The sequence below is a fragment of the Rana temporaria genome, chromosome 1 (genome assembly GCF_905171775.1).
Source record: "Rana temporaria chromosome 1, aRanTem1.1, whole genome shotgun sequence".
Taxonomy (NCBI): Eukaryota; Metazoa; Chordata; class Amphibia; order Anura; family Ranidae; genus Rana; species Rana temporaria.
This window is the reverse complement of record NC_053489.1, coordinates 368,050,294-368,073,676: the sequence shown is the minus strand read 5'-3', so window position 1 is coordinate 368,073,676 and position 23,383 is coordinate 368,050,294. Positions and strand designations below refer to the sequence as shown.

The window sequence follows — 23,383 nt, the reverse complement described above, 5'->3', positions numbered from 1 at the left end:
CATCACATGATTTATCTGTGTTGCGGCTGGCTACAGCCCAAATGCATTGTGGTGCATTATGTAGGTGTTTTGGGATGCCATTCTAAATAAATAGCACCACACCAGTTTTTATATGTTCGATGCATTACAGTGCATTATGGTAACACATTAAAATCCTAATTTTACCTTGTTATTGTAACAAACTGGATAGTGATCTTTGCTCTGTTTCATATGAGAAGTTTTTATGCAAATGAGGCATTATAATGTTTATTTTATGTATGCATATATTGAGGCACATAGACAAGACGGTGGAAATGCACAAGAGGAGTGTGGTGGGAGGTGAATTGTTTAGGAAAGGAGTGTGAAAGGGGTAGCAGTGTGCAGAAACATTATCCCTCTGACTCCAAAATGGTTACTGATCTTTCAATTGTTAGCAACAAATTTACTTAGTCACAGCCATGCAGGTGAATGACAAAGATGTAAGGGAATTGCACCTCATAATTAATTTGTCACTCCTTTTTTTTAAATTTATAAATTCTTTATTATTCATAGTATTCACATTGCAATTCATCACAGTCTTGCACAATCTTCATGTAACATTTGTAGTACAACCCTCTAAGTATATGCATTATATTACTTCTTGGGTTCCTACTAACCTCAATGTGAGTTCCTTTTTTCAATATCCAATATTAACCCACCCAACTTATCCAAGTAAAAAAAAAAAAAGATTCCCCCTCCTCTACTACACTCCCCTCCTGGCCGAACGACCCGTCCCTTTACCCCTTAACTCTCAGCTCTTCTTTATATGCCATATACGGGGCCCATGTCTTCCTGTATCTCTCGTCTTGGTCTTTCATCGCCAAAGTAAGACTCTCCATTTGTTGGATTTCTAAAATTCTGACAAACCACTGTGCTCTAGATAGATAGAGCTAGCTGTCTTCCACTGGACAGGGATACATGCCCTTACTGCTATAAGAAGGTGTCTCAGCAGGGAATTGTTATATTTCTCCACTGACATAGGAATGTCAAATAACATGAATGCCGCTGGTTTATCTCCTAAAGACACTCCTGTTATTCCGATGGTTTCAGCAACCATTCTCCAAAACTTTGATTTTCACACAATCCCAGAAAATGTGTAATATAGCACCTTCTGCTTTCTGACATCTCCAATAGATATCTTGATGTTTGGGGGTAAATCCAGTGTAACACCGTCGGTGTTCTGTACCACCTAGTGAGAAGTATATATCCCCCTTCCTGGTATCTACTCGCTACTGATGCTTTTTGATTAAATAGCAGGATCCTGTCCTTCTGCTCTTGGGGAAAAATTACACGCCCAAGTCCCCTTCCCAGGCCCAGAGGAAAGTAAGCTCCTGTGGTGCTTCCAATCCAATTAGTGTAGCATAGAAATATGACAATGAGTGTCTCATTGACTCCCCCTTCAAACATATCTGCTCAAATCCTGTAGGTGTTCTAACTTCTGCATATGTTTTTAACTTGTATCTAATAAAGGCCTCTAGTTGTATCTTTCTAAAGAGGTCTAATTCTGGTACTACCTCTCATTCAATCTCTTTTTGTCATCAAAAGATTGTCCTCTTCGACGTATTGTTCCAAACCTAGAGTCCGTTAGACCCGGCTGAAACGCATGTGTGCCAATAATCGAGGTCATCGGGCTCGGGTGGGTTGAGAGTAGTTTTTTTTAAATATCTTTAGTCGTTCGCAGAGTGGCACCTATTGTCGGATGTTTTCTTGCTTCCTTTGGTATCTCAGCTTCTGGTATCCATACCAAGCCCTCCAGAGGGATATCTATTGTCGCCTGTTGCATTTGTATCCAGGGTTTCTCCTTGCTAAGCCCACACCACTCCACTACTCTAACTAGATGTGAGACTTCCTGATATCTTATTGGGTCTGGGACCCCAATCCCTTCTTTTCCCGTCGGAAATGATAAAATCGTTCTACGTACCCTTGCTGGTTTCCCTGCCCAAATACATTTCAGAAATGTTGATCTAGGGTCTTCTAGAATACTTGGGGGGATCTTAATTGGCAAGGTCTGTATTAAATGCAGAAGCCTTGGCATCACATTCATCTTTATGATATTTGTTCTTCCGAACCATGTAAAGATTTTTGTCCCATCTCTAAAGATCAGATTTGATCACCATCATCATCATTGGTGTATAGTTAAGTTCAAATAGCTTAGTCAGATTCCTTGATATTTTAGTTCCTAAGTAGCTTATATGGGATTCAGTCCATTGCTGTTGGGTGGGGGCACCTTGCTGAGGGACTGTGCACTGGCCAATGTGTTTTTTTTTTTTTGCTGGGGGTCCTTTTTTACTGGAGGTTTCGAGGTGCTGTGCAGCCTTTTTAGGCTTTCACGGTTTGAATTGCAGCGTTTTGCCGCCATTCTGGCGGCTCTGGCGCAATTTTCCGGGTGTGCTGTGTGCTGGAAACGGGCAGTGGCTCTGAGCAGACTCCTCAGGTGTGGTGAGTCCCCTGGGTAACCCCCCCAATCAGCGCAGTAGGAGTGTTTTTTTTTTGTTCAGGTCTGAACTGGGCCCTGGGAGTTTTTTCTTATAATGGTGTCATATGGAGTCAGTATCTGGGTCATTCCCCAACATGCTGGTGATGGCAGCAGGTGTTAGCGCCTGGGATTCCACAGAGGCTTTATTGTTGGTCCTGGACACTTTTGTGCCAGGGTGGGGGCAGACTGCTGACGGGCGGGGGTTAAAAGGGTGCCCCACACCCCCCGTTATCCCCTGGGGAATGCTTTGTTATGGAGCCGCGGACCAGATACCTGGGTCGGTGCAGGATAAGGCATTGTGGGTGAGCTTCTCACTGCTGTACGGGACTCTTCAGCTGGATAGTGCAGCTGGGTTTCCGCCGAGGGCTCAGTCTTTTTTGGTTCACAATTCAGACCGTTCTGTGTAGGTTTTTTCCTTCTGTGCCCCTCTTTGATACTTTCTTAGATGCGGAATGAGGAAAGCCGCTGAGGGCTTTTGTAGTCCCTCACCGCCGGGCAGTTCAGTGCCCCTTTTGAGGAGAGCCCTTTCAAGAGGTGGACCCTCCGGGTGTCATGTATAGGTGACCATTCTCCCTATTGCGGGAGGCTCTGCTTGTATGGATCTGACTGATAGAAGATCCGAAGTATTGACCCTTTCCATGTTTACCATGCTGGGGTCTGACTTGCGGCCTATTGTGGCCGCTACTCTGGGGTCTTGGTCACTCACAAAGTGAGCATTTTGCACAGACAGTGGAGGAGCGCCGACTCTCCCCCGAAGTTATTAGGTAGCGGACCAGCTGGTCCAGGGCCTCATATAGGTCTGTGTTGTTTCGTTGAATGCTGCTCCCTTGTTATCCAGGGCTTCTGTTTCAGAATGGGTTTATGCACACGGTGGTGTAGTGGTTAACTCCATTACTTGGCAGCAAGTGTGACGGACACTGACACCAATCTACCTGGAGCTTGCATTGTCGCTCCCTGTGTCTGTGTGGGTTTCCTCCGGGGAACTCCAGTTTCCTCCAAGGGCATGTGTGCATACACCTACATAATATTCATACACACTATGTGTGTGTATTATTTATGGGCAACCCTCCCAGGCCGTCAAAGACCCAGCTGGGGATCTAATCCGTCTATGGGTGCGTAAGCCGATCACGCCGGCACCCAAATCCTGCCACTGTATGTAGCCTTCTCGCCCTGTCTCTAGGTGGGGGGGCGGCTTGCAGGTTCACAATTCGGTGAAACCTCCCTGCTTTCAGACCAGTGGGTCTACGAGGTGGTCTCTTCGGAGTACTAGATAGGGTTTCCTCCTATCCACAGAACAAAGTTCTTTCCTCGTGTCTTCCTCTCCCAGCCCGTCGGTCTGCCTTGGGCAGTGTGGGACTTGCTAAGCTGCGGGGTAATTTTACCTTTCCTGCAGGACGAGAGGTTTGGGGTTTTCTATCGGCCTCAGGCCCTGAATACCTTTGTGAATGTCGGGTAGTTCCGCATTGAATCCATTCGTTTGGTAGCTGCGCTCCATCCGGGGGACGTCGTGACGTCCTCGGACATCAGGGACGCATACGTGCATGTCCCGTTTTGCGCATGTCAGTGTTCTTTCTGTGCTTCATGGTGAGAGGGCTCCCTGTTGATCTGGCGTCAGCACCATGGGTTTCCAGCTAGGAGCTCACACTTATCCTAACTTTGTTGGGACAGCTAGGCTTTGCCTCGTGGGCTACTTGGACGACTTTCTTCTGAGAGCAGCTTCTGTCTCAGACCAAGTGGATGTGTTAAACCCATTCAGACCCTCCGAATATACGGGTGGGTGCAGCATTTGGGCCAGAAGGTGTAGCTCGGTGGCAGCAAGACCGCCTTCCATGTGTGCGACCCAGGGTTCAAATCCTGGGCATGCTAGGTTTCAGACTCAGCGTTAGAGTATCTAGGCGAAGGTCCTTCTTCCCCTGGAAAAATTGCAGAAGCTTCAGTCTGCGGGGAAGGTATTGGCATCACGCAATTGGTCTTCTCTCTGGGCACCAGCTGGTCTGGGGCCTGTGGGTAGCCTTCTTCGAGGCGGTACTGTATGCCCAGTTCCACACTAGGTTTTTCCGGGGGAAATACTGTCCAGGTGGTAAAAATCGCTTGTCTCTGAAATCATCAGATTCCGGTGCGCCACCTAGTCAGTCTTTCTGAGTTGGTGACGGAGATGCCCGACTCTTCGGTCCGGGAAGTTGTTTCTTCCTTCCAGTGGTCGGTTTACGACAGTTGCCAGCCTCAAGGGTTGTGGGGGCACCTGGGGGGTCCTCTTGGCCCTGAGTCGCTGGACTTGTGTGGGTCTGTGGCCACACCTCCCTGTATGTGCCCGCTCTTGTCTGGTCTCGGTAGTTACCCAGGGTCGGGCCTGGCTAGTGCCTGGGTGGGAGACCGCCTGGGACTACCAGGTGCTGTGGACTTTGTCTACCGGTCATTGTCCTACTATTTTAGGCGATCAGGCTATGCTTCTCCTCGTGGTCGAGGAGGTTGCAAGGTCGTCCGATCTGGTTTCAGCCAGACAACGCCACGGCCGTGGCTTCGGTCTACCTTCAGGTATACCAGCAGGCAGACTACTGGAGTCGCCAGATGCTGGACCAGGGCGACTAGTCTTTGTGCGTGGGGTGTTTCGGCTCCCTTGCAGGTAGGTGAGCCTCACAGGGCATGGATCTCCTGGCTGCTCGTCTCCACCGCAAGGGTGTCAAAGTTAGTGGCCAGGTCTAGTGATCCGGTACAGACACGTCAGTCGCACTGGTGACCCTGTGGGGTCTGTATCGTCAATTTTTTGCCTTTCCGCCATTGTAGTTGCTTCCTCAGCTGCTTCACAGAGCGGAGGCTTAGGAGATCCCGATGATTCTAATCGCTCCAGCTTGGCCTCGGTGTCCTTGGTTCGCCGATCTTGGGGGAGGGGGGGGGCTGCTAGCGGAGGTCCCATACTTAATCCTGTTGTACAGTCACTGACTTGCTCAACATGGCTATTGGAAGCCAGACTTTAAGAGACCGGGGTCTGGCCTACTCTGTCATCTCAACCATGCTGAGGGCACGGTAGTCTTCTTCCGGAGGATCTATCGTCGCGCCTGGCAGGCTTACATTTCTTGGTGTGAAGAGATGGAGTGACGTCCAGGGTCCTGCTGTTTTTACAGCTTGGCTTGGATCTAAGAATTGCTTAAAGCACTGTTTAGGGGCAGATTTCAGCCTTGGCTGTGTTCTTTCAGTGGCCTTTTTGCGACCCGTTCCCTGGTGGGTCCCTTGTTTGTGCAGGGGGTTTGCCATATACTTTCCCCCACTTGGTCCATCTCTCCTATGAGTTTTGACTCTGGTGCTCTCGGTTCTTCTGGAACCTTCCTTTTGGAAACATCAGAGAGATTTTTCTCTTGACACTATCTCAGAGGGTGGCCCCTTTAGTTGCCTTTACCTCTGTTAGAGGGGTTTCTGAGTTGGCGGACTTGTCTTGCAAGCCGCCATGCTCAATCCTCCATGAGGATTAGGTGGTGGTGCATCCGCAGGCATGGATTGGCCATTGGGACTACCGGGAGTTTCCCGGTGGGCCGATGGCTCAGTGGGCTGGTCAGGTGCAGTCTTGGAGCCACTCCTCTGACAGTGAATGATCTTGATTTCACTCCTGTCGGGAGAAGCAGCAGCCATCACTTGCTGGAGTGAGTATTAGCCTTTCTGCTCCCTATAGGGGGAGATGGACACCAGGCAGACTTTACTTCCTCTCTCCCCTTATCACTTGTCAATTAACACATGGCTGGAGAGAGGAACGATGTTGCCTTTCTGGAGAGCTGTGAGTGAGTAAATGTGGGAGGGGGAGGAGAGGGGGGACACTCTGATTCAACGGGGGGCACACTGATGGGGGACACTCTGATGCAGTGGGGGACACTCTTAAGCAAGGGCGGAACTCTGATGGGGGACACTCTGATGCAATGGAAGACGCTCTGATGCAAGGAGGACTCGATGGAAGGGGGATCTCTGATGCAAGGGGGGACACTCTGATGCAAGGGAGACTCTGATGGGGGACACTCTGATGCAAAGAGGACACTCAAAATTAAAGTGGGCCGCTCTGGATGAAGTCCAGGGCCAAATTTTTGTCCCAGTCCAGCCCTGTACACCCGCAACCTTCCCTTTTTCCGAAGGTGGTTTCGGCCTGTCGCCGGAATAAGGACATTGTTCTTCCATCCTTCTCTCCTCGGCCAGCGCATCCTACGGAGGGTGCCTTTCATACTTTTGCCATGGTACGCACTTTGCGGGTGTACCACCCTGCTTCGGCTCCGTTTCGGAGATCTGACTCTCTTTTGTGTCTTTGTCTGGTCCACAAAAGGGCCTGGCGGTCTCGTCGACCATTATTTCTCGGTGGATCAGGTAGGCTGTCATACAGGCCTATGCTCTTAAGGGATGGGCTCCCCTTTCCAGTCACGGCACCTTCGACCAGGGCAGTTTGTGCTTCCTGGGTTATTTTTCAGACATCGTGCGTCGGTCTCACAGGTGTGCGAGGCAGCGACTTGCTTGTCCGTTCATGCCTTTTCCAGAATTTACATGGTTGCTGTGAGTGCATCTTCTGATGCTTCTTTCGGGCCGCTAGTTTTTGCAGGCGGCTGTTTAAAGTTGCACCTCCTCCGTTGAGGAGCTCTGCTTGTTTTGGGGTGAAATTAAAATTGGTTTTACCGATATATTTCCCACCCCTCGTTTTTGACACTGCTTGGGGAAGTCCCACTTGTCAAGATTTAAGGAGCTGTGCCCATCCATGGACGATAAGAGAAAATATAATTTTTTGTACTCACCGTAAAATCCTTTTCTCTGAGTCCATGGATGGACACAGCACCCACCCCTCCTTTTTAGGTTTGTACTGCTTGTTACGAACTGAGGCTGCATGCTGCAGTGAGGAGGGTTATGTCTGGAGGGACCGCCCCCTGGGTGGGGCTGTTCAACTCTGTTAACCACTTAAGGACCCATTCACGCCGATGTACGTCGGCAGAATGGCATGGCTGGGCACATTCACGTACATGTACGTGGCTCTTTAAGCCAAGCCGCGGTGTCGCGCACGCGACTCGGTCCGAAGCTCTGTGGCCGCGGGACTCGCGGACCCGGTCGCCGCTGGTGTCCCGCGATCAGTCCCCGGAGCTGAAGAACGGGGAGAGCTGTGTGTAAACACAGCTTCCCCGTTCTTCACTGTGGCGCTGTCATCGATCAAGTTCCCTTTTATAGAGAACCACAATCGATGACGTCACACCTGCAGCCACACCCCCCTACAGTTAGAAACACAAATGAGGTCACACATAACCCCTTCACAGCTCCTTTCTCTATCTGCAAAGTAGAGTGTCCTGACTTGCCTGCTCGCCCCCTCCCCCTTCAAGAGGCTTTCTCCACACCAGGGAGGAAGCCTTGCATTACGGTGATGAGTTACAGACAGAAGAACAGGAAGTGAGGATTTCTCAGAAGAAATAAGGACATTTAAAAGCAAAATGGAAGGATGAGGTAAGTAAAGGAGGACTGCACTAAGGTAAAGGAAGCTATTTAGGGAAAACATTTTTACCTTTACAACCCCTTTTAAGGTTTGACCTCCATTATATGGTTTTGGTAAATCTGAAGACAAAAATCTGCAGAAAATCTAAGAGGTGTGTAAGGGGTCTTTCAGATCGGGTCTCAGCCTTGTCCATTTTCTTTCAAAGGTCTCAGACTTCGCTCTTCCCTGTAAAATCCTTTTTCCAAGGTGTATCTCATATTAAGCCCCCCCTTTCAGCACTCTGTGTTTCCTTGGGATCTCAACTTGGTGTTCTCTGCCCTGCTGAATCCACCCTTGGAACCTATCAGTGATGTCCCAATGTAGGATCTCTCATGCAAAGTAGCCTTCTCGGTTGCTATCACGTATGTTGTGTTTCTGAACTGACAACCCTTTCCTGTAAAAAGCTTTTCCTCATTGTTCACAATGACAAAGTTTTCTTATGCCCAATGCAATGCTTTCTTTTGAAAGTGATCTCAGCATTCCACTTCAATTAAGACAACGTCCTCCCATCCTTATGCCCTGCTCATAAGCATCCTAAGGAAATCTCTATATTGTCTGGGCAATAGTCTTGCCATAGTCCGAGCCATTAAAGTATACCTCAATGTTGCTGCTCCAAACAGAAGGATGGATTCCTTTTTTGTCCTGTTCTCTGGACATCATAAGGGACTCCCTATTTCAAAGTCCTGGATACCTTATGAAATCTGATTGCAAGAGCTTACGTTTTCAATAAAAAATCTCATGTGCTTCTATATGCCCATTCCACTAGATCAGTGGGTGTTTTCTGGCCATTTTGGCACCAAGCCTCAATAGCCCAGTTGTGTAAGGACGTCACCTGGTTTTCAGTTAATGCTTTATCTGAGTTTTACTAGGCGTTATCCAGTCTTGCGCTGATGCAGCTTTTGGCTGCCAGACACTCATAGCAGCTCTCTATGGTTGTGCCTTTTGACTCTTGTTGGTGAGATAATTTACCTCATTGTTGCCCACCCTTTGTATTCATTGGTGGGTGGCAGCCCATAGTGTATGCAAATTCTGCCTTTGTCATGTACTGCATAATTAAGATAAGAGGAATTTTCACTTGCCTCCAAATTCCATATCTCTGAGTGCAGTACAGGACACAGGTCAACCCCCCTTGCATTTCTTGGTTTAATTACAAGTGCTTGTTACAAAATGGAGGGCTCACTGAGTGGGGTATGGTTATAGCGAAAGTAAGGGCCTGTCATCTATAGCTTTGCCAGTGTCCAATCACTTGAAGGTATACACCTTTAACTCACAGTATATGAACTTTCTGTCCGTGTCCTGTGCTGCACTCCAAGATAATAAAATTCATATTTTCTTACATAAAACGTCTTCCTGGAGTGGTTAGCTTTATATTTTAACCAATTTGCGCCCAGGCCAATTCTGACACTTAGCTCCTACATGTAAAAATCATATTTTTTTTTCTAGAAAATTTCATAGAACCCCCAAATATATATATTTATTTTTATATATTTATTTATATTTTTTAGCAGAGACCCCAGAGAATACAATGGCTGTCATTGCAACTTTTTATCTCGCACGGTATTTCCGCAGCAATTTTTCAAACCTGTTTTTTTTTTTTTTGTTTCATGCTTTAAAAAAAATAAAACAACTTTAAAGTTAGCCATTTTTTTGGCATTATGTGAGAGAAGAAGTTACGCAGAGTAAAAAGATACCCAAAATGTCACGCTTCAAAATTGCACACGCTCGTGCAATGGCGCCAAACTTCGGTCCTTAAAAATCCCCATAGGCGACGCTTTAATTTTTTTTGCTGGTTACATGTTTTGAGTTACAGAGGGCTAGAATTTTTGCTCTCGCTCCAACGTTCGCAGCGACACCTCGCATGTGTGGTTTGAACACTGTTTTCATATGTGGGTGGGACTTGTGTATGCCCCAGTCCCCAAGCACACGGGGACAGGGGCACTTTAACTGCTTGCCGACCGCCCACCACAGTTTTACTGCGCCAGGTTGGTTCGGCTGCGCAAAATAACGTAATATGACGTGATGTTGCTCTGCGGCCACTAGGGGCGCGTGCGCGCCCCCTGCTCGCCCCTGGTGCTGATGCGAGTGCCCGGCGGGCGCGATCACCGCCGGGCACCCACAATCGCTCATCAGAGTGAGAACCGGGAGCTGTGTGTGTAAACACACAGCTCCCGGTTCTTTCAGGGGAAGAAATGACTGATCATATGTTCATACAATGTACGAACAGCGATCTGTCATTTCCCTTGGTCAGTCCCACCCCCCCCTTCAGTAAGAGCACAATTTAGAGAACATAATTAACCCCTTGATCGTCCCCTAGTGTTAACCCCTTCCCTGCCAGTGACATTTTTACAGTGATCAATGCATTTTTTATAGCACTGGTCGCTATAAAAATGGCAATGGTCCCAAAAATGTGTCAAGTGTCCGATGTGTCTGCCATAAGGTCGCAGTACCGATAAAAATTGCAGATCGCCGCCATTACTAGTAAAAAAAAAAATAATAAAAAAAATGCCATAAAACTATCCCCTATTTTGTAGACGCTATAACTTTTGCGCAAACCAATCAAACGCTTATTGCGTGTTTTTTTTTGTTTTTTTTTACGAAAAATATGTCGAAGAATACGTATCGGCCTAAACTGAGGAAAAAAATAGTTTTTTTATAGATTTTTGGGGGATATTTATTATAGCAAAAAAATATTGCATTTTTTTTAAAAATTGTCGCTCTATTTTTGTTTATAGCGCAAAAAATAAAAACCGCAGAGGTGATCAAATACCACCAAAAGAAAGCTCTATTTGTGGGAAAAAAGACATACATTTTGTTTGGGAGCCACGTTGCACGACCGTGCAATTGTCAGTTAAAGCGACGCAGTGCTGAATCTCAAAAAAGTGGCCCGGTCATTGACCAGCAAAATGGTTCGGGGCTAAAGTGGTTAAAAAAACTTAAAAAAATATATATTTTGATCACTTTTATTCCTATTACAAGGAATGTAAACATCCCTTGTAATATAAATATGACATTACAGGACCTCCTTACAGTGAGATATGGGGTCAATAAGACCCCACATCTCACCTCTAGGCTGGGAAGTCTAAAATACAAAAAAAAAAAAAACACTTCCCAGCCGAAGCGGTGCCATTTTTTTTTAATGCAGAGGCCGGGCATGACGTCATAACATTGCGCCCGGCCTCCTGCGATCATGTAGACTCCGGCGACCATCTGGTCCGCCGGATATCTTTATGATCAGCATCCCGGGCCAGTGGATCTGTTCTCCGACTCACCAATTTGCAGCGGTGAATCGGTAGAAGCACCGGAGGGTGGCGGGAGGGGGGGACGTCCCCTTTTCGCCGTTTGTAAGAATGATCAAGCGGTGGAGCAGCCACTATGATCCTTTTTATGGTGTAGGGAATCGCCGGCTGATAATGCCGATATCTGAATGATGCCCGTAGCTGCAGGCATCATTTAGATATAATATGTAGTGTAAAGGGGTTAATACCGTGCTAAAAAAATTGCAAAACCATTCTAAAGAAATTACAAAACTAAAAAGCAGCTGCAACAAAAAACATCAAAAATCTCTATGGTGAACCAAACTGATAAAAATATATAAGTTGCGCTTGTAATAAACTTGTGGAATCAAGATATTGAAAAACTTCCAGGGTTCATCCACCTTCACCAAAGAATAGAAGAGGGGGGGGGGAGATGTATAAGAGTCCCCGATTGAGAATCGTTCTTTCAGTGGGCTCCCTTACCAGATACGATGGACCACCTTAATAGCAAGGTCATACACGCAAGCAGATACAGCCCTCTGCAGGGACAGATAGATCTCCTCCACCACCAGAATCTCGGCACCACGTTCCAAGCCAGAACTCCAATCTGGAAATGTCACTCTTAGACCAACAGGCCGTGAGTGTAAGAAGATGGGGAACTTTGATAGTGTAGTATAATCAGTAAAAAAGCCTTTATTGCTTTAAAAATTGGGGGAATCAAACGCATAATACATTAAAAATAGCCGGCAAGCTTTAACCACTTAAGACCCGGACCAATATGCAGGTTAAGGACCTTGCCCCTTTTTGCGATTCGGCACTGCTTCATTTTAACTGACAATTGCGCAGTCGTGCGACGTGGCTCCCAAACAAAATTGGCGTCCTTTTTTCCCCCACAAATAGAGCTTTCTTTTGGTGGTATTTGATCACCTCGGCGGTTTTTATTTTTTGTGCTATAAACAAAAATAGAGCAACAATTTAGAAAAAAATTCTATATTTTTTACTTTTTACTATAATAAATACCCCCAAAAAATATATAAAAAAAAAATTTTTTTCCTCAGTTTAGGCCAATACGTATTCTTCTACCTATTTTTGGTAAAAAAAATTGCAATAAGCGTTTAACGATTGGTTTGCGCAAAATTTATAGCGTTTACAAAATAGGGGATAGTTTTATGGCATTTTTATTCATTTTTTTTTTTTTACTACTAATGGCGGCGATCAGCGTTTTTTTTTTTTGTTTCGTGACTGCAACATTATGGCGAACATATCAAACAATTTTGACACATTTTTTGGGACCATTGTCATTTTCACAGCAAAAAGTGCTATACAAATGCATTGATTACTGTGAAAATTAAAATTTCAGTTTAGGAGTTAACCACTAGGGGGCGCTGTAGGGGTTAAGTGTGACCTCATATGTGTTTCTAACTGTAGGGGGGGCGGGGCTGGACGTGTGACGTCCTTAATCGTCTTTCCCTATATCAGGGAACAGACAATCAATGACACTGCCACTGTGAAGATCGGGGAAGGTGTGTTTACACACACCTCTACCTGTTCTTCAACTCCTGTGACCAATCTCGGGACACTGGCGGCGATCAGGTCCGCGGGTCCCGCGCCCACGGAGCTTCGGACCGGGTCAACGTATATCGGCGTTAGGCAGTCCTTAAGTGGTTAAAATGCGAAAGAAAAAAAACGAACGCACAAAGGGTGTTACGTGAGGCGTAATGGCGTCAGCCCGTCGTGGCACCGCCCTACATGTTTCATCATACGTAACTTCTTCCTGGGGCCTTTTTTTTTCTTTTGGATTTGAAAGCTTGTCGGCAATTTTTAATGTATTATGCGGTTGATTCCGACAATTTTTAAAGCAATTAAGGCTTTTTTTTTACTGATTATACTACCTATTGGAGTTCCCTGTCTTCTTACACTCACGGCCCGTTGGTCTAAGAGTGACATTTCCAGATTGGAGTTTCGGCTTTTCTCATTTGCTGATTGTCACGGAGATTGGAGTACAGTGTGTGGAGATTCCGGTAGTGGAGGAGATCTATCTGTCCCTGCAGAGGGCTGTATCTGCTTACGTGTACTCTTCTTTGTTGAAGGTGGATAAACCCTGGATTTTGCCTTCTCATTGGACATTGGTGCGAAGTGGTTAAAGACGGCAGCCAGTTCGTTCTTTATGTTCTGGGGGCTTGTCAAATATAAATACTGATATAATGCTTGGGATTGCTACCCCGATGCCAGCTTTCCTTCTCAGTCAGTCAGTGGTGTAGATGCCATGCCAAGTGTCTTTAGTATCTTTTCTCTGACATGGTCATTGTAGGCTCCTTTTCATACTGCGTATGTACACCACAGCTACTTTTATACCTATGGATCATTTATACTGAGGGACTTTTGAAGGCTGTCATGAGTACAGCTACCCATAGGAATGAATGTCTTTACAGTAAAAAGAGGAGCCAGCCCTAGACTGTGTCAGAGTAAAGGTCTAAGGAAGGAGGGGTGCTTGGGTAGTTATTAAAGGCAACTTCACTAAAGGTAAGGTTGTTTTTAAAGTAGACCTTTTATTTTATTTTTTGTAGGTGTGTGTGTATTCATATATTCTTTTAAAACTATATTAGTTCTTAAATGCAGGCTCCTGAATGGGTCTACAGAAAAGCAAAATTGCCTATTGCCATTAAATAGGCACAAATCTTCTTATATCGAGGAAAGTCCTATAGTCTGAGCCCCACTAGCTATAGTATACAAAGTGTCCACATGAAGGAATAATTTTTCAAGTTTTTGCACAGGCTCTGCAAAGTTTGATTTATTGCACTGTGTGTGTGTGTGTGTGTGTGTGTGTGTGTGTGTGTGTGTGTGTGTGTGTTCGTGTTCTGTAGTTTTTTGTAGTAGTGTGTTTTGTTTTTTTTTATATATATTTTTTTATATTAAAATAGAATTCTCAAAAATTGTGTTACAAAAATGTTGTCACTTACAGGTCAATGAAACAAGTTTCCACAACATGACACGTGAAGATGCAGTGCAGTATCTAATGAACATCCCACAAAATGAAGAAATCGTTATACTGACACAGGGAAAAGAAGACAGTAAGTAGTATAGACACTACTGTAAGGTTTAACTGTAACTTTGCCTTTTTTTACAGTAAGCTCCAATAAGCTGTTTGGGATCCACATTTATAAAGTGTACACTGTTGTTCAACTGCCATAGTTCATGAGTAGGCATGTAATTAGTCTAACACAGGGGTCTCCAAACTTTCTAAACAAAGGGCCAGTTTGCTGGCCTTCATCAGACTCTGGGAGGGCCAGACTGTGGTGTAGAAATAGTGCTCCTCATTGGGAGGAATAGTGCCCCAAGGGCCGTTTAAAGGCAAATAAAGAGCCACATTCTGTCCCTGGGCCACAGTTGGGAGACCACAGGTTTCAGACATTAGCTTTTCATATAAAAATACTGTTACTGCAATTTCAATTCTATGAGTTTTTAGCATATGACCGGTTTAGGTTTGTTGTTTTCTAGATTCATTTGCTTGTTTTGAACAAATTGGTATTAACACATTTTTGGGCAGATGAGACGTGGCTTTTGTCTTGCATTTCTCAATTATTAAATCTGTGAACAATATGAGGTTGGCTAATCGGTGAGTTTAATTAGAAACACAACTGTATTGTGGCTCTTGCAGATTCAGCAAATACACAACATTTCATTTTTTTTTTTGTGGATGCAACACTGTCAGCAGGCCAATTTTATGTAATGGAAAGTGGAGTACACACGGATTAAAAATTGGCCAGTTCAGAAGGGACCAGTTGAGTTTTAATCTTTAGCCTTGTACACACGCTTTATATTTTGGACAACAGAACATCCAATTTCTGTGGCATGCTAGTCTCATGTTGAAAGTGAAGAGGTTGCTAACAACAATACGAGAATTTTCATTTGCCAGAATACAACTTTAGAAGTGACGTAATGTGTTGAATTGTTTTGTATGTATTTTTTCTTCCGTTCATGGACGGACACAGCAGCATTGACTTTAGGGTTATGTACCTTCGCTCTAGGAGAGACTAGGCAGAACAAAAAACAGCACTTTAAGTGTTAAAACACTTCTCAGTACAGCACCTCCCAGGGGGTGTGTCCCCCGGGTACATCCCACTCTCTGGAAGCATCCAGCCTCAGTTTTTATCTGCCTATCGTCAGGAGAGCATGGCTTTTCTGGAGCTCGTTGCTCTGTAGATTTTTTGCGATTTTTTTCGCCTTTATTGTTTTTTGTTCCTGCATTTTTGGATCTTGGAATCTACTTTCAACTGCCGACTGGGTGACGGGCTGTATTTTGAATCCTTGTAGTCCCGACCATGTTCGGCCATCGAGCGTGTGCCGGTCTTTAGCTAGGCCGTCCACGACATGCCCCGTTGCCCCAGGGGTGGCCGGTGAACTACATGTTCCAGGGCACACATGACCGGTCTCTATGGCCGTGTCACAGTGTGCCGTGCCGACAGCCATGCCGCAAGCGGACGTTGGATCTGTCTGGAATGCCTCCAGCCGGTGGTCGCAGAAGGGTACGTTTTTTTCCCCCTGCCTCGGTAGGGTGGTTTCGGCTGGTGCGTGTGGTGGGGGTGCCGGCTTGGGGGGCTCAGTCTGACCTGGGGGCTGCGGCTGCTGTGGGTGCTGTTTTGGTGTTTTGTTAGTGCTTTGGTACTGCCATGTTTGCGGGGGGGGGGGGGGTCCCGTGGGCCTATAGGTTGCCGTGTGTCACTGGGGCTTCACTGTGTATGTTTTAAAAAAAAAAACTGTTTTGGCTCCATTTTGCCGGTGACCGGCTGTGTTTTATGGCGCAGTTGTAATGACGGCGGCCATTTTCTCGAAGCCTGCAGGCTGTTTTTTTGTATGTCGGCGGCCATCTTGGTACAGCTCTTGGCCTCCTGTGACTAGAATAACGGCGCTGACGGCTTATGCACACTTTCCTGTGGGATGGCGCAGCAGAGACAGCGTTTTAGCTTCTCAGCAGCGGCAGTCTGGTCGGGCGGTGAGTCCTCCGGGGGGGGGGGGTTTCCCTGCTCTCTGTAGCGGCTGGGAGGGTGTCCTGTGGTCCTGCCTGGCAGTACTAGGGTGGCAGTTACAGTGACTCACTGACTCACTGACATGCCGGTGTTAACCCTTAGTGTCCCTGTTCCGGTGGCCTCTGTGGATGCTGTGATGGCAGTCCCTGAGGCGTTTGTGGTCAGGAAGGAAGTGGTGGGGGAAAAAGGGGGGTAACAAAGCGTCCCCCCCTCTGCCTTCTTCTGGGATGTTTTCTGACACAGAATCAGGCCTCGCTGCGGCGTCCGGCTCTGGTTCCGTTTTTTGTCAGATGCTGCAGGCCTAAGCTCACACGGACAGTGAGGATGACTGTTTCAGGGTCAGCGCATGATTGTGCTTTTGTTGGGGCTCTTAACACTGCGGTGCGGGTTACTCAAGCACTTGAGGTTTCGGCGGAGGCATCAGAGATGTCAGTCTCTTTTGGGTCCAGCAAGCCGCCCCGCACTGCATAAAGTGTTTTCCTTGTGTTCCATATCTGGACTGTTGTGCACGGAAGGGGATCGGTCGCAGGACGTTTTTGGCAGTACCAAAATACCTTGCGGTCCGTTAACCTTTTGAGGAGGATTTCCTATAACAGTGGGTATCTCCTCCGTCAGTGGACCCCCCTGTGTCCTGGCTGGGAAGCTTGTTTTAGAACAAGGCTGCCACGTTACCTGTGGAAGGGGCTCCCGCATTTAAGGACCCCACAGATAGGAGAGCTGGGGCGTGGCCCGCTCCATATTCACAGTGGTGAGACCGGTTTTGGCCGGGTCTCTGGTGTCGCAGACACTTATCGAACGGGCTAAGTCCCTGGTGCGGGAGCTAGAGGCGCGGAATGCTTCTGAGACCTGCGTGGACCTGACCGACCAGTTGGTACAAGGTCTAAAAATGTGTCTATGTGTCGGCCCTGGATATGCACCCCTTGCTCTCCAGGGCCTCTGCCTACGCGGTGGTACTGCCCCGCCTTGTATGGCTAAAGGTTGGTCTGCGGACCAGTCCTCTAAGAAGTCCCTGGTGTGCTTACCCTGTGAGGGTGAACGGCTTTTTGGGGTGTCCCTGGATGATATCATAAAAGATGCCACGGGCGGTAAGAGCACTCTGCTCCCGCAATCTGGGAAGGGTAAGGTGCCTCGCCGTAGGCAGGGGCCCTTGTTTACCAACCCCAAGCGGTTTGTTTTCGCCCGCCAAGTGCGGCAGGAAAACGTTTCCAGGGTGCTAAGACGTCCACTGAAGGGCGAAACCGCCCCTGGTACCGCAAGCCCAACAAGCTTGCGGACAAGCCTGCTTCCACATGAAGGTTTGCCTCCGCCCACATCTCGGGTGGAGGGCCGGCTTCGCGAATTTGCGGCTCAGTGTAGGTCTCTTCTTTCCGACCGTTGGGTCTGCAAAGTAGTTTCCTCGGGGTACAAGATAAAGTTTCTCCCTTGTCCACCAAACAGATTTGCTTCCTCCGGATCGCCTGAAGGACCTGTCAGGAGCTGTCCAGGATTTGCTGGACAGGGGGGTGGTTGTACCGGTTCCCTCAATGGAACGGTTTCAGGGGTTTTTACTTCAATCTGTTTGTAGTCCCCAAGAAGGACGGAGTCCGTCCGGTCCTGGACCTCAAGGCTCTCAATTGCTTTGTCAAAGCGCAAGAATTCAGAATGGAGTCGATTCGCTCAGTAATAGCAGCGCTCCATCAGGGGATATGCGTACCTGCATATCCCCATTTGCGCGAAAACACCAGAGGTTTTTTGCGGTCGGGGAGGACCAGTTTCTATTGTGTCCCTCCCGTTCGGCCTAGCTTCGGCACCACAGGTTTTTTTCACCGAGGTCCTCGCCTCGATTCTGGCCCTGCTGCGGCAGCGTGGGATCGCTAGCTTGGAATTAGTAGACGATGTGTCTATCACCTGTCAGACCCTCTGAGAATTCGGTTGGCTGCTAAATATCCAGAAGTCAGTACCGGTTGCCGTCTCATCGGCTGGAATGTCTGGGGTTGGACCTTGAATTCTTCGGAGGCGAGAGTTTTCCTCCCAGCGGAAACACTGCAGACTCTGCAATCTGCGGTGCAGCGGTTGGCGACCCAAAATGGGCGTCGCTTCGCTGTTGCATAACAGTGCTGGGTCTGATGGTGGCCTCGAGTGTTACAGAAAGAGATTCTGTTACATTGGAACAAACTTCCTTCGTCTCTGGATTACCGGATTCGGGTGAGTCGACTGACCAAGTCCTCCCTAGTGTGGTGGCTGACATCTCTGGTACTTCGGACCGGGAGATCGTTTCTGCCGTGTCACTGGTCAGTGATCACGACGGCTGCCAGCCTCTCCGGCTGGGGGGGGTGTCTGGGGTGCCCATTCAGCCCAGGGATGCTGGACTCGGGAGGAGTCCCGCCTTCCAATCAATGTTTTGGAGTTCCGAGCGATCAAGTTGTGTCTCTCCAAGTGGTCTCTGGGTCTGCAAGGCCGACCGATCAGAATCCAGTCCGACAACACCACGGCTGTGGCATACGTCAATCATCAGGTGGGCACATGAAGCTCGGCTGCAGCGACAGAAGTCGCGCACATCCTCCAGTGGGCCGAAAGCTGGGTTCCAGCTCTGTCGGCGGTGTACATTCCGGGGGTGCTGAATTGGCAAGCCGACTATCTAAGTCCCCAAAGGCTAGACCAAGGAGAATGGTCGCTACACCCGGATGTGTTTTCAGACTCTGTGCCAAAGTTGGGGCATTCCTGACGTGGACCTTCTAGCGTCCCGTCTCAATCGGAAGGTGTCACGATTCGTGACCAGGTCAAGGGACCTGTGGGCGGACGCGTTGGACGCGTTGGTGGCGCCTTGGGGTCACTATCGCCTAATATACGCTTTCCCTCCTCTGCAACTTCTTCCTCGCCTGCTGCGCAGGGTTGAAGCTGAGGGGATACCGACAATCCTGATCGCCCCGGATTGGCCGCGCCGTCCCTGGTACGCGGACCTGGTGCGTCTGGTGGCAGACGTTGCTTGGCGTCTACCCCTGAGAGAGGACCTTCTGTCGCAGGGTCCTATCTTTCACCCTGCTTTACAGTCGCTGGCTTTGACGGCGTGGCTGTTGAGAGCCAGGTGTTGAAGGACCGAGGCCTGTCGGGCTCTGTGATTTCTACCATGCTAAGAGCACGGAAGTCCACGTCAAGTAAGATTTATCATCGTACGTGGAAGGCCTACATCTCTTTGTGGAGAGATGAAGTGGCACCCCCGTACATACGTGGTGTCTGCTGTTTTGACAGCGTGGAGTGGATCAGGCTCTCGCCTTAAGTACGGTGAAGAGCCAAGTTTCGGTTCTAGCTGTCTACTTTCAGCGACCCTTGGCGGCGCACTCCTTGGTGCGTACATTTGTGCAGGGGGTCCGGCATGTAGCCCCGCCTGTGCATCCTCCACTGCCTCCTTGGTACCTGAACTTGGTTCTTTCGGTGCTTCAAGAAGCTCCGTTTGAGGACATTCGGAAGATCCCCTTGTTGACTCTGTCTTAGAAGGTGATTTTTCTGGTGGCAATTACTTCGGTCAGACAAGTATCTGAACTGGCGGCCTTGTCTTGCAAGGCTCCCTACTTAGTCATCCATAAGGATAAGGTGGTGCTGCGGCCGCAGCCATCATTCCTTCCAAAGATTGTTTCGACGTTTCACAATAATGAGGACATTGTTCTCCATCCTTATGTCCTCGGCCGAAAAACCCGAAGGAGGCCACTTTGCATTCCTTGGATGTGGTTCGAGCCCTACGGGTGTTCTTGTCTGCTACGGCTCCGTTTCGGAGGTCGGACTCGCCGTTCGTGTCGGTGACTTGTCCTAAAAAAGGTCGGCCACCATTTCTAGGTGGTTCAGACAGGTCGTGCTCCAGGCCTATGCCCTACAGGGGCGGGCGCCTCCCTTTCAGGTCACGGCCCATTCGACCAGGGCGATTGGTGCCTCTTGGGCTTTCCGTCATCAATCGTCTGTCTTGCAGGTTTGCAAGGCGGCGACCTTGGTTGTCAATCCACACCTTTTCAAAATTTTACAAGGTGGATGTGAGTGCTTCTTCGGATGCCTCCTTTGGCCGCAAGGTTTTACAGGCGGCAGTTTAAGGTTGCAGTTCCTCCATTGAGGAACTCTGTTCTGTTTTGGGTGAAGCTTGGTTTGCTGTGTTTTTTCCCACCCCTCAAAATTTTTAACACTGCTTGGGGACGTCCCTAAGGTCAATGCTGCTGTGTCCGTCCATGAACGGAAGAGAAAATAGGATTTTTGTACTTACCGTAAAATCCATTTCTCTGAGTTCATGGATGGACACAGCACCCACCCCTCTTTTGTTTGTACTGCTTGTCTACGAACTGAGGCTGGATGCTTCCAGAGAGTGGGATGTACCCGGGGGACACGCCCCCTGGGAGGTGCTGTACTGAGAAGTGTTTTTAACACTTAAAGTGCTGTTTTTTGTTCTGCCTAGTCTCTCCTAGAGCGAAGGTACATAACCCTAAGGTCAATGCTGCTGTGTTTGTCCATGAACTCAGAGAAATGGATTTTACCTTGAGTACAAAAATCCTATTTTTTAGTTTCTGAGCATGCGTAGTCTTGCTTTTATGATTTTTTTCGTGTGAAAACCATACTAATGAAATGTTGAGTTCACATCTGACAAATTTTATAGTCTGCACATCCAGCTTTTGTCTGACCAAAAAGTGAAATTGGCTGTCGAAGGCACCGTACTAACGGTAAGATTTGTGGATGATTGGTCATCGTTAAACAATTGACGTCCGAAAATCAAGATGTGTATGGGCCTTTTGTGTAGCCCTCCATATTCGACAGTGGGGAGTTCCTGCTGTCAGAATGCAATGCCCCGTGGCAGAAGGGAATTACTGCATCTACCTTGCTTGTGTGAATGCAGGGATCTGTTTTTGTGTGTGTTTGTTTTTCATTTAGCCCACTATCTGAATGAAGAGAAAAAAAATGATCCATATGTATCCAACTTTAGACCTGCCTGTAGTTGTGTTGTATATTGTATGTCCCTGTCTCTTCCTATTTTCTGATGCAAATTTTGCGTTAGTTTACAGAAAAATGATAAAGTCTAATTTGGGCGATTCCTTCTATATTCGTACACACTTTGAGTATGAAGCAGATACCCCATCTAGCCTGAGTTTTACACGGGGTGAGATATTCCATGTTTTGGACACAATGTACCGTGGAAAATTAGGCTCTTGGCTTGCCACCCGTGTTGGAAAAGATTTGAAGAAGATGAAAAAAGGAATAATACCAAATAGATCCAGGTAAATTGTTTCTTCTGATCTTTGCATTTTATATTTGAAAAATTCCAGGTGTGGCATTTTATATATAGTTACATTGGTCCAGCTAGAACCAATGTTAAATTGCATATACCATGCCTGTGGGATCCCCCCAGAAGCTGCAAATCACTGTAGCAGAAACTGATACTCCAGTCATCTCCACTATATTCCAGGTCCTGTGCCAAGCGCCTGCTCTGTTGCATTGTAAAAACAGGAGGGCAGATGTTGGCATGGATACCATTCAGAGAATGCCTTTAATTTTCTCAACAAACGCAACAAGTTCTTTTGACTGAATAAAATGGAGAGTCAGGGTGGTGACATCACGCTCTCCACATTGTCAATTCGGAGAATGCCTTGTATCTATTAAGAAAATGCAAAAACAAACTCTGAATGGTGCCCGTGCTGAACAGCCGACCTCCTGTTAATTCAGCAGGGTGACTTCTCAGCACGGGATCCAGGGGCTAGTGGAGATCACTGAATAGATCTAGGGGGATCCAACAGGCTTGGTGGTATATGCAGTTACAGGTTCAAGTAAACAACTTTTGTTATAAAGAAAGAAAAAAAAACCTTCGGATTATAAACAGATTCCTACCTGTTTCTGCTTTGAAGGAAAAGCTGGCTGTTCTTTTTTGTCTTTTGGATACTGATTTTGAATGAAAGTGCCTTTTTGATTATTGATTAGCTAATGCACTTGCAGTGCTCTGAAGAACACGCAAGGTCTGCATCCCTTTTAGAAGTGACTAACTCTTTGAGAGCGTCTCATCAAAGAATAAATATGTTACAGGGGATGCCTAAAATCTGTCTTGTATGTTAGTGCAAACTGCTGGGGAAATCATTCAGCTGATCACCCAAGCAGCAAAAGACATTTATATAGGCATTCTTTACACCAACTGTTTACAGAATTTCCTTAGGTTGCCATTTTTGCATTGCATTTTAAAGAAATTTAAACTGTAGATTAAACCGGAAAGGTAATTTTAATACCATTAAATTACAATATGGTTTGTGTTGCTATTATAAAGTGCAGTTACCCTTTAAGTGTCTCTTCCCATAGTAGTACCTACACTTACTGTTTTACTTTCTTTAGGGCAGAGCAATATGCTAGCTTAGAGAATGTCCTTAAACCTCAGCAATCTTCAGGACCAAGAGCCGAATTTTGGAAGCTGCGAGGCTTGAGGGGGGCCAAAAAAATATTAAAGAAAAGCCGAGAGGATCTGTCTGCTATAACAAACAAGGCCAAGTATCCACCTTACGAGAAAGTGGTGCTCCGAGAAGGTAAAAAAGCAACGGTTTTCCTAAAGTGTTTGCCTAAAAAAAAAATGTTTTCTTGAATAAGAAGTCTTGTGAGTGAGGAAAATTAGCAAGATAAATTTAGGGTACTTTTTAAGTAAGAATCATGGAGAAGTCCATCTTAAGAGAAGCGCGGGATTCCAAAATAACAAACCTACATACTCGCCTATATGGCTTTAGCATTGATCCAGGGCCGCAGCTGTCCCCTGTCTTTTCTACACCGAGAACTGAGTGATCAAGGACCTCTGATTGCTCAGACCCAAGGTCTGCTCTAAACACATAGTCAAACTGCAAATGTTTTAATGAACAGGCAAGGTTTAAAGAGTTTTGTATATAAAAGCCTCAATAAAGTAAGAGTTCAGATATTAGCAGAGTCTTTAAGTGCAAAACCAAATACATACAATAAAATGCTAGAACAATGTTAGTCATGCAGAGTAATAATGGCTCTGAGTATACAAGATAGTGTGAAGAGCTAGATTGGAAGGCCAGTTAGTTGCAGGAGGAGGCAAATTTGACTGGACTGTGTCACATATAAGTGGGATCCATGGGGTAGAGAAGGCATCTTTAAATTTACATCTCCAATTTTCTTGGTTGCT

The 23,383-nt window shown here is 47.0% G+C and overlaps 1 protein-coding gene across 3 annotated transcripts in view; it reads left to right on the top strand.

Moving 5' to 3' along the window:
- The window catches only part of TJP3 (tight junction protein 3), a 432,362-nt gene that overhangs the window by 260,444 nt on the left and 148,535 nt on the right, over positions 1-23,383 (top strand). For all 3 annotated transcript variants that reach the window (XM_040322292.1, XM_040322285.1, XM_040322278.1), the window contains exons 12-14: positions 14,193-14,301; positions 21,266-21,485; positions 22,585-22,772. In XM_040322292.1, coding sequence (XP_040178226.1) covers positions 14,193-14,301; positions 21,266-21,485; positions 22,585-22,772 — 517 coding nt within the window. The remainder of the gene's footprint in view (positions 1-14,192; positions 14,302-21,265; positions 21,486-22,584; positions 22,773-23,383) is intronic.